This window comes from Chlamydotis macqueenii, chromosome 16, assembly GCF_036417535.1.
Source record: "Chlamydotis macqueenii isolate bChlMac1 chromosome 16, bChlMac1.mat, whole genome shotgun sequence".
NCBI lineage: Eukaryota > Metazoa > Chordata > Aves > Otidiformes > Otididae > Chlamydotis > Chlamydotis macqueenii.
Window position 1 is genome coordinate 1915902 of NC_141571.1, and position 17509 is coordinate 1933410.

General features: G+C 48.9%; 1 protein-coding gene across 1 annotated transcript in view; it reads left to right on the forward strand.

Moving 5' to 3' along the window:
- Positions 1–330: 330 nt before the first annotated feature.
- AHCY (adenosylhomocysteinase) overlaps positions 331–17509 on the forward strand; it is a 28495-nt gene continuing 11316 nt past the window's right edge. Inside the window, exons 1-6 of the mRNA XM_086760772.1 lie at positions 331–454; positions 2172–2362; positions 6322–6397; positions 7997–8149; positions 13862–13974; positions 16493–16700. Of these exons, the coding sequence (XP_086616898.1) occupies positions 427–454; positions 2172–2362; positions 6322–6397; positions 7997–8149; positions 13862–13974; positions 16493–16700 (769 nt within the window). The 5' untranslated portion in view covers positions 331–426. The remainder of the gene's footprint in view (positions 455–2171; positions 2363–6321; positions 6398–7996; positions 8150–13861; positions 13975–16492; positions 16701–17509) is intronic.

Below are 17509 nucleotides of genomic sequence, written 5' to 3' on the forward strand. Positions count from 1 at the left end.
TGCCCTGAGGCCCGCTCTGTCCCCTGTGGCTCCGCGGCCTGTCCGGGCTGGGCCGCTCCGGGTACCAGCGGGCGCCAGAGCCTGCCCTGGCCCGGGGCTGCGGCTCACTCCGGTCCCAGGGGTAGACGAGGCCTCTGGAGCCCGCTGCGGTACGGGGTGGGGACAGGCACCATGCGGCTCCGGGGCCCTCTCTGGCCGTTGGGGAGACGAGTCCACGGCCGACCCGGCCCCACGAGCCCGGCAACAGCCGAGGCAGCCGAGGGCAACCGGGGCCAGCCCGGGAGGCAGGGGGCGGCCGTGCCCCGGCCCGCCCCGCCCCACGCAGGCGGTGGCACCGCCTCTACTTAAAGCGCGCTCGGGGCCCGTGCTTGCTTCTCCTTCTCCCCGGCCTCATCTTGCGGCTGCTGCGGCCCGCGCCCCGCCAGTATGTCGGACAGGCTGCCGTACAAAGTGGGTGAGTGCGAGCCGCGGCCCCGGCCCGCCTGCGCGGGGCTCTGGCGGTTCCCCCGCGGCCAGGCCAAGCCGGGTTCGGGGCCGGGCTGCGGCCGTACCGGGAAGCCCGGCGGCGCCGCTGGATGCGGCGGCGCGGGGAAGATGGCAGCTGCCGGGTGGCCGCGGAACGCGGGGCAGGCGGGAAGTCCAAACCTGAACCCACCCGTCACCCCAGGCTGCGGGGCAGGGCTGCGTTTGCACCCGTGCTGCTGGAACCCCCGCGGAGAGAGGAGGAGGGGGCCTCTCGGGGGACTGCGCCAGCTCCGTGGAGGCGCTGTCTGTTCCCGCAGCGCGGCACCCGTGGGGTTTCCACCCGCGATTTTGCTGCCGGCTGAGCCCGGCTGCCCTGCCCCTGTCCCCGGGCCGCCTCCTGCGCTGACTGCCGCCAGAAGCCCTTCGCTGGGGCCAGGCTTTTACTCCAACGTGAAAGCGCCTTTGACTGCGGGACTGGTGTTACACGTTTCCCTAAAGATTTTGGCGGGTACTTTTATAGGCCTGAAACCACCAAAACCCCCTGATTTTTATGAAGAGCTGTGTGTTCTTTGAAGGCTATGTTAACAGAGAAGAACATCAGTCTGTAAGGCTCAAATGCGTAAATAATTTGCCTTGGAGGCTATGTACCTAAAATACTACAGGATTTATTTTTAAGCAGCCCTGGTAAAACTGCTGAGCCCTTAAGAGGGGTAAGATTCAAAACACCCTCCCCTCGAAACAGTTGTTTCCACAATACTTGCATTGCCTGGGCTTTTTCCAGTCCCCTCTAAAGGCTGTCACCAGCCAGCTGAAGCGTGGGCAGGGGCTTCAGTGGCCCCTGGGCTTCCTTCTGGAGCAAATGCAGTTAGCTTCTCTGTGTTAAATGCAATCTGACTTGGAGCAGGCTTTAAGTGGCCTGTGTTCACTAGGTGGGTGAAAAAAAAGTGTCAGACCATGTTTTTAGGAGAAATGGTAAGCTTCTGAAATCTCTGAAAGCTCTAAGGGACACTTGGTGTTGGCTGATGCCGCAAAGGGGTGCACCTAGGCGTTAGCTGTGACTGTTGCCTGTTTAAGGATTTTCTACCCCAAGCTAGCCCATTAGAAGTCTCTTTTGTTCAGTTTGTGCTGAGCTTTTCTGCTAGAGATCTTTTTTATAAAGACAGAAGTGCACTTGCAACTAAGGTAGTTATGGTACCTTGAAAATAATCTTTGTGGATCCAAGGGGGTAGGAACCCTGCAGCTCTTATGAGGGGAGCTGGGCTGGGATCAGCTCCTGGAACGCTAGGCAGGGAGCGTGCTATGTGTGTTCTTGTGTGGGGACCTGTCGCTGTGTTGTCAGCCCCCCACCCCACATGCAAGTCTTAATACTGTGGAAGTAAATCTCTATAGGAATTGTCAGACCCTTGGGGCAGTGCTCAAGGCTGGGGCTTTCTGAATTGATGGCCCTCAGGATATCTGTACAGTAGATCAGTTGATTAATATGCTCATACAGGAACACGCTTTTTTCAGAGGGGCTGTTAGGTTTGGTTTAAACTTGTTTGAAGTCCTGTTTAGTGTAGTAAAAAAGCAGGGAGTAACTGGAATAGAGCTTGGTTTTCTGCCCACTCTCTCCCAGCTGTTGCAGCTGATGCCTATCCACAAGTGTGTGAACAGATACCAAGATGTCAGCTATTTAAACTCTGACACCTGTCCTCCTTCTCTTGCAGCTGACATCAGCCTTGCAGACTGGGGTCGCAAGGCCATTGAGATTGCGGAGAATGAGATGCCAGGGCTGATGAAGATGCGGGAGATGTACGCTGCGTCAAAGCCACTGAAAGGTGCTCGTATTGCTGGTTGCCTTCATATGACCGTGCAGACGGCAGTTCTCATAGAGACCCTTATAGAGCTGGGAGCTGAGGTAAAGTGTCTCTGACAGAGTTTCTCCTTCAGCGTGCTCTTAGGTAATGCTCTGCCTGGGGCACTGCTTCTGCTTGTATAACTACCTTAGGGAATCCTGGCAAATGTCTGTGCTTTTTGGAAGAGACTGTGCTGCAGTCTCCAAATGGATGGATTGTCCTCTCTCTTTAAGCAAAAAGCTTGTCACCTGTATTGCGTGCACCTCTAGGATGTGGTTTGTCTTCCCTCTGGACAAGCTGCATCTTCATAAGTGCCTGTTTTGGGCTGGATCACTGGCTTCAGCAGCTCAGTCAGCTGTGTGTACAGCATCCTGAGCAGCAGAGCCAAAAGCTGCTCCCACAATTGTGTTGTGTTTGGGCATGCTGGTAATGCTGAAGCCTGTGTACTGCCTCCAGCACAGATTAGCCTGTATTAAAAACCACACTGCACCTTGGTAAAGTCAGGAAAAACTAGTGAAGCTTTCTGAGTGCTTGTGCTGGCCCTTTAGCTGTGCAGGAAAACAGGGAGGCAGTGTGGTTCAGTGATTGAAGGCTGGGGACATCACTACCTTGGAATTTATTGTGTGACTATGGACCAGGGTAACTGGTCCATGTTAGACTGAGATACTTATAAGCCATGTACTCCATTGTGTCCTCCTGGCTTGCTGAATGAAGTTCAGACATCACAGCTGAGTGTTCACTGTACAGGGCATGAGGAGAGCCAGGCATTGGGGCACAATCCACATAGCTCGTGTGCCGAGCAGGGAGCTGACTGGATCTTGATGATGGATTGTGCTAAGTACATATGTGATCTGAAATTCCTTCTTCCTGAAGCTTAGCTGCCTAAACTCAGCCTACCCAGAGCTGCCCGTATGGGATCCCTCACTGGGAATGGTTAAAGTTGAGCAGTGTCATGCTGATCGAAAGGCACTGGGAGAAGGGGAAGCGCGCTTTCTGTAGCAGCTAAGGTGTTTCCTCAAAAAGTGGAAGGCATGGATCTAGACAGCATGCCAAGTCAGCCTGGGCAAGGTGTGTGCTGGTTGTGTGGTGCTCTTCAGCCTGTTCAGAGCTGTTCCACTGTTGCAAATAGGGCAGTGCTGAAGGAGAGGTTTGATGTGGGGGCTGTATTCCAGCTAATCTGTGTATGAAACACTCATCCCTCCACAGAATTTAGAAGAAAGCAGTAGCCACTGAACTGTATGAAGCTCCTTGCTGTGCCTGTTGGTTGCTGTATCCCAGTATGACTGGCCTAGGCAGCAGCTGTGTGCTTACTTAAACATTGCCAAGCTACTTTAGTCTGAGCACAACCCCAAATCAGCGTTGTACAGGATTCATCCAAGCCATACAGGGAGGTACCTGCAGAGGTTTGGTTCCTCTAAGCATAAGTTCTGGTTGTGCCTTTAAGATGTGTACTGTTGTGTTAGCTTGTTCCTTGTTCTGATACCTGCATGTTAGTTTATACTTTGACTTGAGTTTGGATTCAGCCCTGGTTAATCTATTTTGCCAGAACTTTGATACCTGGGAGGAGGGAGTCAGACTCTGGTGAAACCGTACCATACATGATGAGGATGCAGCTCACTGCAGCATAGCAATGCTGGTATGCCTTTTTTGGCTAGGTTAACAAAGGTAGAATAAATACTCTGTGTATCAGTGTATAAGTTCTGAAATTGTAATAAAAACGCATCCTTATTATATCCAGTGATGTAAATATTAGACTCTAAGCCCATCAGGTATGCCAGTTATTCTAGAGTCTATGCCATTGTCACAAACTGATGTTGCAGGTCTGAGGATCTGTCTTAGTGCTTGAAGCATAAACAAAATACAGGTATTCTGTTGTTGTGGTTTTGTTAGTGAGGGGGGGCCTAAGGTGGCAGCTTCTGTAGGAAACTGCTAGAAGTCGCTCCCCTTTGTTCAGTGGACTCGGCCGGGCCTAGGGCGGACCCACTGCTGGCCAAGGCCGAGCCAATTGGTAGCAGAATGTTCCGTGATAACGCCTCTGCGATAACGTATTTAAGAAGGGGAAAACAGAAAAAAAAAAAAAGAGGAGAGAAGATGTGAAGAAGCTGAGCGGGGGCAGAGGTGCAGAGGGGGAGGCGCAGGCCTCATGGGCCTTGCACCCCTCACCCTCTGGCCTCTCGCCGGGCAGCCGACTGGGTCCGACTCAGTCCGGCCTAGCTGCAAGAAGTGGAGAGGAGATGAGAAGTGAATAAGATGTAAAAAGATCCTGAGAGACATCTACCAGCCTGTTGTGAGGAACAGCTGCAGATGCCAAGGTCAGTTCAGAAGGAGGGGGAGGAGTAATGTGGCTCCTGGCCAAGATTCCCCTGCAGCCTGTGGTGACAACCATGGTGGAGCAGGTTGTCCCCCTGCAGCCCATGGAGGTCCACGGAGGAGCAGAGATTCACTTGGAGCCCATGAAGGATCCCGTACCAGGGGAGGTGGATGCCTGAAGGCGGCTGTGGCCCGTGGAGGGCCTGCTGGGACAGCTGTTCTGAAGGGACTGTACTCTGTGGAAGAGATGACCCATGCCGGAGCAGTTCCACGAAGGACTGTGGCCCGTGGGTGGGACCCCACGCTGGAGCAGGGGAGGAATGTGAGGAGTTCTTCCCCTGACCACGAAGCAGCGGTGTGAAACAATGTGTGATGAACCCCCATTCCCTCTTCCCCCCTGTGCCGCTCAGGGAGGGGAAGGTAGTAGAGATAATGTTAAGCTTGGGAAGAGGGAGGGGTGGAGGGAGGTTATCTTGTTCTCTGTCTCATTATCTTGCTGTTTGTAGTAATAAATGAAGAGTTTTCCCCAAGTCGAGTCTGTTTTGCCCGTGACGGTAACTTTAAGGATTTCTCCCTGTCCTTATCTCAAACCTCGAGCCGTTTTTCCTTATATTTTCTCTCCGTGTTCTCTCGGAAGGTGTGGGGAGTGAGAGAGAGACTGCGTAGTCTGGTCCTGATCGGGGCTGAACTACGACATCTGTATACTTTGAATTTCATAACACCTACTGATGTCATCTGTACTGATAAGGAGGGAACTTAGAAAAACCCAGATGAGGAGGTGCAGCGCTGAAGGTCATGAATTCAGTTTTCCTGTGCTCCTTCCAGATGTGTTTTCACTGACCAGTGTTGGTTGTGTAGGCTCAGATAAGGTGTTTCCCACTGCAGCCCTTACTTTGAAGTATCAATTCTTGATAAAGTGGGCTGAGTATCTGCAAACAGGCTGAAGATTGTGCCTTACTGCCCTCTCTCCTCAAGGCCTGTTACAAATAAGCGTGCAAATACCTGCCAGTCAGCCTGTGGGGAGCAGAGCGAGAATCGTGTGTGGCTCTGGGATGTGGTGACTTCTGTGCCTGCTGGGGAGCTGCAGTAAGTATGCAGATACTTCTCAGTGGAACTCAGCAATGTGCTGGTGTTTTTTGGGGTGCCTGAGCCTAGTTATGAAATCTGTGTGGGGAACACTTAGCTCAGCTGGAAAAGCTTCCATGACTGGAGCACAGAGTGGGAGCTGGGTGAGCATAATCTTGGAGAATGCCTGTTGATCGAGTGTAGTGTCTCAGCTGCATTTCTAACTCTTCCGAGTGCCAGCAGTTGTGTTGCTGTGTGTCCATATTCCTCAATGGACTCTCATTATGTGGCTGTTCTGAAAACCTGGACTTTATTGACCCAAACTTTCTAAACCCACCCCACTGTGCTTTTCCTGAAGATCTGTAGCTGAATGTACACTCTGGCTGTCTGGCAGAAGCTCTCATGAGTAAGGAGGTGGCTGAATATGTGGCACAGCTAAAGCTCCATCACATTCTTTCCCAAAGTGACATTATTTTCCCTGGCCTAGTCAGATACTTAGTTTTCACCTTAACTTTGTGTAGCTACTGAGAAAGGATCTGCGCTAATACACCTTTCTGCTCTTGCTTCCATTAATTCCTGTGTCTGGAAGAGAGTGCCTGATATCTCAGAACTTTGTTCAGCAAACAAAACTTGTGTTATTTTCCAGGTACAATGGTCAAGCTGCAACATTTTCTCCACTCAGGACCATGCTGCAGCTGCTATTGCAAAAGCTGGTATCCCTGGTAAGTTTTCCATGTTCTAATTTGGCTCCGAGTTGGGCTGTACTGCCTGTTCTTGCTAAATCAAACTACAAACCGAGCTCTTCTGAACATGCTTCAGGTAGAAGTAGCCCATCAAAAGCAGTGATTGTTACAAAACAGGGTGTTTGATTTAAGCTGTGTTGCATCAGACTGTACATAGCACTCCTGACGTGTTAGGCTATGAAAGAGCCTGGCTGTATGTTACCAGCTTTAAGCCTGGTCATTATGATGGTTGAATGGGCTGTGTAATTAGATGGATTGGTGTGTAGATGGAGGTGTTCAGTGCTTTCCCAGTTAGCATGCTTGGTGCTAAATATGGGTTGGGGAAGGGATGTGAACTGCAGTGTGCTCTGTTAGTGACAGGGTCAATACTCAAAATATTTTAGGGCTAGAGCTAGGCCAGCTGTGCTGCTGCCTAATATCCCTGAAGTGGTTTATCAGGGTGCTGCTCTTCTGTTACTGTCACCTTCCAATAAAGAGCAGTTCCTTGCGGATCAGTATGAATACAGTAGGCTGTCTGCTGTGTTACTCAGCTGAAGGACATACAGTCCTCATGGCTCTGTGCTGGGAACCACAAGGCTGAAGCCTGGGTGTCAGCAGAGGCTAAATCCGATTTCTGGTAGCCTGGCTGTTTCCTTTGGGAGGTGTCTTGCATTTCTCTTATAATTAGGGATTGCCACAAGTCTTTCCCCAGCTGTGGTCCATTCTAAGGTAACAGCAAAAAGTGGTCCTTCATCAGCTCCTTTGGTGTTACTGGCTGCAGGTGGCACCTCTGCCTGTCTCTGGCATGTGGTGTCAGAGAACCAGGTGGGACTCTCTAGGTCTGATGTTAGGGGGTTGCCTTCCTCACTGCTCTCAACACCCAAAAACTGTTTGAATGGCTGAGTGCCACTGAGGCTCAAGCATAGCATGAAGCTGGTACAAATGCCTGGAAAGGCAAAAATACTGCTAGGTACAACATGCTAGTGGTTGCAGCACGTTGCTGGTGGTAGATGTACTTTAGATAGAGATACATCTACTTTAGACAGAAATATTCCCTAATAAGAGCAGACAGGGCACGGCAGCTTGATTTTAGCACTGTTCTACAAACTAGAGTTTAAATCAAAGTTGCTGAAGAGTTTGTAGTCTGCTGCTTAGCTCATGTGAAAGTCTAGTCCCTTTTTTCTGCTGTGCTAGAAAATGCTGCAGTTGTGTTTTCATTTGTCTGTATCAATATATCCAGCAGCTATTTCTAATTCCTGGTAATGTAGGGTGTATTAGAAGAGCAAGTGGCGTGTTGTGGATGTGAGTCTGCTTTTGTTTGCTTTGCCTTCTCCCTCTTCACATGGAAAAGAATAAGGAGAGCAGTGAAGTCTCAGCATTTTTACCAAGTTTGTGGCTTGGAACAGAAGGCAAAGTGATTTAACTTTTGCTCATTCTGAGATGTTTTTTCAATGCAAATGTCTTTTCTGGCCTGCAGGCACAGATAATCATCTGTCTGTCGGCGCTGCTACCGAGAGCTGCTGATGAAATCTTCTTTTGGCTGCTTTACTACATGCTGAGTAAGAAACTGGCTAACTGTGTGTGTTTGTTCCCCTGTAGTGTTTGCCTGGAAAGGGGAGACCGACGAGGAATATTTGTGGTGCATTGAGCAGACCCTGTACTTCAAGGACGGGCAGCCTCTCAACATGATTTTGGATGACGGTGGAGATCTTACCAACCTAGTTCATACCAAATACCCACAGCTCTTGAAAGGTGACTTGTGTTTTGTCTTGTCAGGCGCAGTTCTGCTTGGCAGGCTGTTCAGACAGTCTGTTTCTGCAGGAATTCCCTGCTTATGTAAAAGGAGTCGGGGAAGGGGGACAGGCATGTGCGAACAGGCTATGAATGAGTCTGTGAAAATTGCTTACAGTCCAGAGACCAGAATCTCTCACCTGCAGGAGCTGTTTCCATCTCTGCTCTGTGGTATGTAAGCTACAGTGACCTGTCCTGGCTGTCCTTCACAGTGCCCATTACCCGAGTATGACCAGTGGTACTGCTGTCTTGCCAAAAGCTTCCTGGAAATGGGTTTAGGATTGCTTAAGGTCTGCTTGCAATTAATATTTTTAACATTAATACTTCCCTATCCTCTTGATTCACCTCTGGATGAAGTCATGACAACCTGTAGCCTTTCTTGGAAAGGGAACAGTTTTCTAGCTTATATAAACTACAAGGCATTAACTCATCCTGTTTGTCAGTGAAGATGCTGATGTAGTCAGGGTTGGGGCTCTTGCGTTACTGAAGGTAATAAGTTAGTGAAACTGAAAACAGATCAGTGTTGTGTTGCTAGCAGATGTTTTTATAAAAAGATTTATCTGAAGGGAATTTGGCATGACCTGCAGTAGCAGGGTAATCTGCACCTGGTGAGTATGACAGGTTCTCCTTAGCTCTGCCAGCATCCATCTGCCCTGCTGCAAGCCACACATGCCAAGTGTTTGTTGCTGAAGGGCATGTTTGATCTGGGATGTGATGAAAACTGGATGGTGATACCGAATGGAAGCTAAACTGATGCAGTGGAGTGTCCTGGTGGTCATTCTTGATCTGAAGAGGAGAGGTTACTGTAGAAGCCTGCTGGATCAGCTCTCCTCTGACGCTAGCCCTGTTTTAAGAGGAAGCTATGTGGAAAAAATCTGAAGATAGCAGGACATGGATAGTGCTTTGTGAGGGCAGGAGTCTAGTGCTGCTCCCCATCCATGTGCTCATGCAGGTAGGGGCAGAAGGAAGAGGGGAAACAACTTGGTGGTAGGCCTTTCTCCTTCATCCTGAACCTGATGTCAGTAGTAATGCAACAGTCAACATCTTCGTGGTACTTAAACTGTAATGGGAGGTTTTCATTGGTGTCTGCTCAGCTATGCTGGGATCCCCTCTCTTCTGTCAGAGGTCTCTTGCTTCCTAGGTTGCTTCTGTCTGATGTTCATGACCTCTTGCTTTCTTGTCATTTGATGCCAAGCAATACTACAATTGATCATGCCTTCCTGTCTTCCTGGCATTGTCAAAGACCAAAAAATGGATTTCCCATGTTCATGCTCTTTTATTTGCAGTGTTGTTTCCCTGCTACATACATGGAACGCCTCAGTTGGTGTCCCTGTGCTGAGCTTCTCTCACAATTCTAGCCCTCTTGCTGTCTGCTGCTTCCTTTCTCCAACCCTTTGCTCCCTCTTCTCTTGTGCTCCTGGTGTGGAAGGGACTGGCATAGTGCGGCGCAGCAGGGCAATAGCTGTTGAACTGTCTCCTGTCTCGGCATCCATCTCTAGTCTGCCATTGATAAAAATCATCCCTACTGCCTGGGGTTGCTTCCTAAATTCATGGGAATGGCTCTTCCACTCTTTAGAGTCCAGGCAGGATGCCATACTTGTCGATATTTCCCTTGCCAAAACGTGTATTCTGTCTGTGCTGACCGTAGTTGAAAAGCCTCCTTGCAGCAGTTCGGTAAGCTAATTAAGACTGATCTCTGTGGAGTGTGACAGAACTTGATCTTCCAGTCCATTGCTCCTTGGAAACAGCAGAGCTTCCAGAATGGGACCCACTGTGTAGGGTCTTAATCTCACTTAACTGACCTCTGCCCTTAGCCCTTTGCTGCAGTGACTGTTTAAATGAAGCTGTGTGGCATCCGTTGTTTGGTATCTTGAAATAACAGAGGCTATGTATATCCTAAGGGCTTGTGGTGATATTTGACCTCTTTGGGGAAGAGGCAGGACATGAGTAGCATGCATGGTGTGTGGAAAGACTGGATTGTGAGAGCAGGAGACATTTCGGTATGCAGCGTCTGAAAGTGCTGTTTGCCATTTAAAGGCTGATCAAGTTTTTTGCGTTAATTGCAAAGGGAACTGTCTTCCATGCTTCAGCTGCTCCTAATTTAAACAGAAGTTGGTTCAGTCCTAGTATGCTACTAACAGTTGAAATAAGGCTCATTCAAGTCTACTTTGAGGTGTGTTCCTTACTCTAGGACCTTCACTGTTCTCCAGTCACTTAAGTGACTCAGGCATTGAAATTGAGTGGTGTAGGCAGCACTTCTTTAGCAGAGTTGCAAAGCAGTTTAGAGCAGCTGTAAATGTCACCTGGGGACAGCAGGCTGGTGGTCTTCAGGGAGGGGAAGCTGCTACTACTGGCATACATAATGTGAGGTTTGCTCAGGGCGATTTTAAAGACAATCTGCTAAGCTTAGAGATGTCAGCCTGGACAAGAGCTCTTGAAGGATGACGTGTGTCTCCTAGTTGCCAGATAGACTGGAAGAGAGGGCAGATTTGAACTGGAGGTTTCTGTCATGACCTCCTGCAGGTTTCCTTCAGAAGGGGATGGTTGTACTTGATCTAGGCAGATGCACTGGAAAATCAAGACTTTTGGGACACTCGCCACAGATGCTGTATTTCACTGTGCAGCGGGCAATGGTCTTCAAGCTCTCCTGTCCCCTCCAAGCCAGCCCTAAATATGCTAAAGCCTGAACTTGTTTTCTCTGCAGGTGGGGAGTGTAGTTACTGAAGGCTCTGTGAGGTCTGTGATGAGGCAGACCTCTGTGGGGACACATCGGCCTGCTCAAGCTCCGTTTCCTTCTAGCGTTGGTCTCACTTCCTGATGGTCTTGGAAGCGAAAGGGAGGTCTAATGGCTCTGTCAGACTCCGTTGAGACATTTGTACAAATTCTGATTTGAAAACAGCTTTGAATTGCCCTCGAAGACTTAAACCAAAGTTATCTGTGTTCTTGGTTGTGTAGCTCATCCAGGCTTAGATCAGTTTGCAGTTTTGGGGTTTATTGAGCAGCAGGGATGGGTTGGAACCAGAATCAGCATCCGCATGGTTCTACCCTGACTGGAGGAGTTCGGGTGAGGGGGTTGCAGTGGCATCTCCGTGCGTGGGGTGTGACTGGGGGAGGTCCCGGAGTGGACAGCGGAGGCGCGTGGCGGTGGCTCCTGCGGGGCGCCGCTAGGGGGCGGTGTTGTGCCGCGGAGCGCGAGGGGGCCCGGGGCGGGGGGGCCGCGGGTGCCCCCGTTTGGCGGGGGGCAGGCCTGGGGCGGGGGCGCGCGTGTCCCAGCGGCGGGCTGCGGAAATGCAGTCAGCTGGGCTTCCCGAGGGCTTGGGCCCTGAACTTTGAAGATGACTTGAACGAGCTTTATTCTTTCTCGCTGAATTGAGCTCTGGCGCAAATTTGGGATTCCCCTTGTCTCCCTTTTGTTCCCTCTCCTTGCTGCGGGGTGACCTGAGCCCCTCTGTTCCCAGTGGCTGTCACCGTGGCTTTTGTTCCAGCCAGGCAGGGGAAATCCAAAGGGTTGGGGCAAGGCAGCTGCTTGCCTTCTCCCAGGAGCTGCACTGCTGTAGCCTGCGAGGGAGGCATGGCACCCCTGGGTGCCTGGAGGATGCAGGTACCTGTGGCTCTGAAATGCATGCTCTGGCCTTCCTGCCCTCCAGTGCTCTTGCAGGGCGCTGGTCTGGCCTCAGGGAGCCTCCCCGGAGCCAGCAGGCCCCTTGGGTGGCTGACCCTTTCATTTGTCCTCTGTGGGCAAAGCCAGCTGCTCAGCTGGAGGTGCCATCTCATGGGCTTTGTCCCTGTTCCCGCCCTGGGCAGTGCTGATGCTGTTGTTCTGAACAGCGATGACTGTTCTGTGTGCTGTTCAGAGAGGTGATTTTCTAGTTATTCATCCTGTCCTGTAAACTTCTCATAGGTCTTGGTGGCTGGGGAGGTGGTGACACTTGGTCGCTTCTCTTTGATACCCAGAATTAATGGACTACATAAGTATTTTTGGGGATTTTGCTGGGTTGTTGGTTCCCACTTGTGCATCCCTAAAGTAATATTGCCTACTGAGGAGGGTGCGTGGGCTGTGGTTGAGGAGCCCTGCTGTTGCTCCTGACTGGTGATCTTGGGCTAGTCCTTTGGCCCCTCTGCTTTTGCTATTTGTGAAACAGGAAAGCCAGTCTGCACCTTTTTGAAATACTAGGAGGGCTGTGGATAGAGTACGTATAAAAAAAAGTATGTAGGAATTGGGAGTGATTATGTTATACAGTGAGAGAGAAGAACTAAGATAAATGACAGGAAAAGGAGCAATATTTCTGTCTCTGTTCATCTGTGTTCGCATAGGATAATCTGGACTGTCACCTGCTTCAGCAGGAAAAGGGACTGAACAGAACAATTTATGAATGTTTATTTCTCAGCATTTTTCTTTCCAAATGACTGTAAAATGACTTTGCTGATGAGCATCCTTTCAGTTTTATTCTATGAGGTTAATGTGAGAGGTCATTTCCTGGACTGGCAATATCTTCTCTGCATAAATCTCTGATATACGTGGAACTTGGTATTCATCGTCTTCGTATTTTTTCTTTTCTTATGAATGTGAATTAACTCCAGGTGTCATGTGGATCTCTTTAGAGAGATGTTACTCATGTTGGTAGTTTCAGCCTGATTTAACAGAATTCGTCTGTTTTCCCCCAGTAGTTCATAATTCAACAAAATAATTGTCTTGCAGCATGTTCTTAAAGAACAAATAGAATTACAATTTCCCCTACAGTGGAAATTCAGCCAGACTGAATCCAGATTCAGATCTATTCCGTTTGTCATAAATCACATACCTTTTTGTGCAGATGGTTTTTAAATAATTGGAGTGTTGTCCAGTTTAGCAAACAGATAGTTTATATACAGTGAGGTGTTATCGAGGCACTAGAGAGGACAGAGAACCGGAAGTCATCTGCAGTGATGCCACTTCTGCAAATTGGCTGCTGTCAGAAGGTCCACGAGGAGTCAGGACCCTTCAAGCAGGCGGTGCCTTTACAGCTTTGGTTTTTTGGGGTAATGTGGAGCCAGGTGACCCCATGACAGTTCCTGTGTTATCAGGATCTTCGCCCATTATATGAAATTGGTGTTTCTAGACAGTCCTTTGTCTCTGTCCTCTGCCTCCTGGACTGCTTTCAAACAAGGATATATTTGAAATAAAGTTGTTTGGTTTTTTTTTTTAATTGTATTAGTAATAACCATGGAACTGAAGTTTCAGGTAGCTAGTATCCATATTTGAGGGGGATGTTGGCTGTTTAATCAGAGCTGAAATTGATGACAACAGGATTAAGAATGATGAGTATTTAATTTTTTTACTTTTTCCAGTTGACCCAAGTGCTTTAGATTTGAGTGTGGTTATCCAGGTATCGTCTCCTTTCAAGCCACCTTGCAAGAACGGATTAGGCTGTAGAAGCATTACTGGGGTGAACATCTTGCCCTTTTTGCAGAAGAGTTTTTTGATCATTCTATGAGAAAATAAATGAGGGAGAGGAAACTGGTTTAAAGTTTCAGACAACCGTTTGAGGGTCCAAATGAGGGTTCTCATCTTCCCTGCTTCCTGGGAAGGGTTTGTTTAACTTAGGCCTCTGGAGGATGGTCCTAGCACCCAAGTGTGTTGGTTTGCAGCAGTGTTAACCCCAGCTAAGGTGAATCTTTTTACTCTCCCCACAGGAATTAGAGGTATTTCAGAAGAGACAACCACTGGAGTTCACAACCTGTACAAGATGAAGGCCAATGGAACCCTGAAAGTGCCAGCTATCAATGTTAATGACTCTGTCACCAAGGTAATGGAGCTAGAGCCCTTCTGCTGTGTTCTGCTGTCTGACCAGTTTGGTGTTGGGATGTCATTCCCATGCAAGTATTCTTTCTCTGGCTGAGCTACTCTTGACCTGGTACTGAACAGATTTTCACCATATCCTTGAAGTGAATCTGTGGTGTCTCTCATGGGACATGCCATTGTAAATACTCTGTTTTCAGAATATCAAGGACTTTGTTTTTGTATGTAAGGACATGCATTCTTCTGCATTTTAATAATGTGAAAACACCTTTGGAAATCATGGCTCCTGGCGTACAGTCAGTTCCTGTGGCAAGAGACACATTCTCACTCTGAGTAGCTTAAAGCCTGCAGGTAGGTGGCAGGTGCCAGCTGGAAAAGAGTGACTTACACAAGCGTGTGGCTGGTAAGGGTCGGTTGATGTGACAAGGTATCTCTGCGAGCAACAGTTATGAAGGATAGGACAGGAGGTATTTATTCCTTGCTTAGATGTATTACTGCTTCCTGAGACAAATCCATGTGAATTGAGGGATGAGAGGGAATGGTGTTTAAAGGGTGCCGGTGCTTTTTGGATGCAGATGAATTATAGTGGGAATTTCAGGTGGACTTATGGTTTATGCATCTAGATTTTTTTAAAATCTAGTTGCTAAATCTGTTTCAAGTTACCATACTAATATTATCCTGTTGGGCATGGCAGTTCTCAGTGTTTGGCCTGCTCTCTCTGCAGTTTGCTAGCTGAAGAGTATCTCTTTTTGGCACACAAATATGCAGCTGGCATTTTTATTTCATAGCTAGGGGGCTGGAATCCGGTTGATCTTCTTGTTTCTCTGCAACATTTTCAGCTAAGTTTGTGCTTCCTGCATAATAACTTAATACTGTTTAGTAGATTTGGAAATTGAGATGTTTCTAAAAAAGCCTCTTGAGTGGATTTGGGTTGAGCTCACATGCCAAACAAGTACTTATTTTCAAGTACTGTTTGATTTGTATGTAGTAAAAGATTTTTGCTAACCACAATTACAAATCTTGAGGAGAACATAGAATCATAGAATGGTTTGGGTGGGAAGGGACCTTCAAAGGTCATCTAGTCCAACCCCCCTGCAAGGAGCAGGGACATCTCCAACCAGATCAGGTTGCTCACAGCCCCGGCCAACCTGGCCTTGAATGTTTCCAGGGATGGGGCATCCACCACCTCTCTGGGCAACGTGGGCCAGTGCTCCACCACCCTCAGTGTAAAAAAATTCTTCCTTATATCCAATCTAAATCTGTCTCCCTCTATTTTAAAACCATCACCCCTCATCCTGTCGCAACAGGACTTACTGAACAGCCTCACCCCGTCTTTCCTGTAGCCCCTTTGAGGTACTGGAAGACCGCTATCAGGTCTCCCCGGAGCCTCCTCTTCTCCAGGCTGAACAGCCCCAACCCTCTCAGCCTGGCCTCACAGCAGAGCTGCTCCAGCCCTCTCATCATCTTTGTTGCCTCCTCTGGACCTTCTCCAACTGGTGGATGTCCTTCTTGTGTTGGGGGCTCCAGAACTGGACACAGGACTCCAGGTGGGGTCTCACCAGGGCAGAGTAGAGGGGCAGAGTCACCTCCCTCGACCTGCTGGCCACACTCCTCTTGATGCAGCCCAGGATGCGGTTGGCCTTCTGGGCCGCAAGGGCGCATTGCCGGCTCATGTTGAGCTTCTCGTCCACCAGCACTCCCAAGTCCTTCACCTTAGGGCTGGTCCCGATCCATTCCCCGCCCAGCCTGGATTTGTGCCTGGGGTTGCCATGACCCAGGTGCAAGACCTTGCACTTGGCCTGGTTGAACTTCATGAGGTTGGCACAGGCCCACCTCTCCAGCCTGTCAAGGTCCCTCTGGATAGCATCCCTCCCTTCCAGCGTGTCGACGGCACCACGCAACTTGGTGTCATCGGCGAACTTGCTGAGGGTGCACTCTATCCCACTGTCCATGTTGCCAACAAAGAAGTTGAACAGGGCCGGGCCAACATGGACCCCTGAGGGATGCCACTCGTGACCGGTCTCCACTTGGTCATCGAGCCGTTAATAGGTGCTAACCAATTGGCCAGATATTCTGCTGGGGTTTTTTGCCTGCCTGTGGCCATTGGTTCAGTTCATTGTCTGATAAACAGCAGCACAGAACTGGTGGACACCTGGTTAAAGAACTTGGACCTACCTCTGTACGCAAGAGTTGTTTGTGCTTTTACTTGATAAATTCAGGTTTCCCCCAACAAGCTTTTAACCTCTCCAAGCCCTAGTCAGTAGACACAACATGGTTATGAAGTGCTTCTCACCAGGGGTCTGCTGAAGCCTGTATCTGGTATAACCATATAGGTTGAAAGTGGATAAATTAAAAACATCAAACCAGGTTATCTTCTTCCCATCCCTTACTGTGGTTAAAGTATTTATCTGACTGTCAGCCTCCTGGCTTTAGTACTTGCATATAAATCCATTTTGTTTCTTTAAGGAATCTTTACTAGAGTGGCTTTCATCTGTTCTGAAACTGTGTTCCTTTTTCTTCCTCAGAGCAAGTTTGATAACCTTTATGGCTGCAGAGAGTCCCTCATCGATGGCATCAAACGTGCTACAGATGTCATGATTGCTGGAAAAGTAGCAGTCGTGGCAGGTTACGGTGATGTGGGCAAAGGCTGCGCTCAGGCCCTGCGGAGCTTTGGAGCCAGAGTCATCATCACTGAAATCGATCCCATCAATGCGCTGCAGGCAGCCATGGAAGGTGAGAACTGAAGGAGATTCAGAAATTAATGCATCTGACAGGGGTCTCTGCATGTCACTGTAGAGCATTAAATGCTAGTTGGCCAAGGAAGCGTCGGTGGGTTTCAGCCCTGTCCCTGTTAAGGTAGAGGTGACTCCAGTTTAGCTGTAGGAATTGTTTCCTTACAGTTAGAGGAGGAGTTTATTAGTGTAAGCCTTGGAAATGTGTTTGGAGTCAAGGATATAGAGACCATAGTAAGGCCCCTGTTTTGTAATGCTGTAAGCCTGATTTTGAATAGGCTTGTTATCTTCAAGTTGTGCAACTCTAACCTCCAGTGTGGGTTAAGACCTCACTAGAGTATCTCCACAGTAAAACACCAGGCCTTACCTTCAGCAGGTGTTTTTTGAGAGCAGTGCTATGCTCACAGCATGCTCTAGAAGCTGTTCTCCTCTCCTGTGGGTGCCTCCTGTAACTGTGCTTGTTACTACCAGTTCACCCCATGTCTGTCATACCTGACTGGAACCCGCAGCTGTTGTGGGTGCATTTTCCTTTGCAAACTTGACTCCCTGAATCCAGTCCAAGTGCTGTGCCAGATCCTGCACGTATGGACATAAGACTTTGAATGTATAGATCTGCAGATTGGAAACAAGTGAGGGACAGCTTTGTGCTATGTTGGTATTTAGTAAAAGTATGCCCACTACCTTACCTCCTCCATGGGTCAGGTGTTGGCACAGACTTCTTCCTGATTTTTTTTCTCCATAGCTTTCAACTTGTAATATTGTAGCCCATTTTTTAACAAGTGCTGGGTAGATGAATAACTCTTTCTCTTT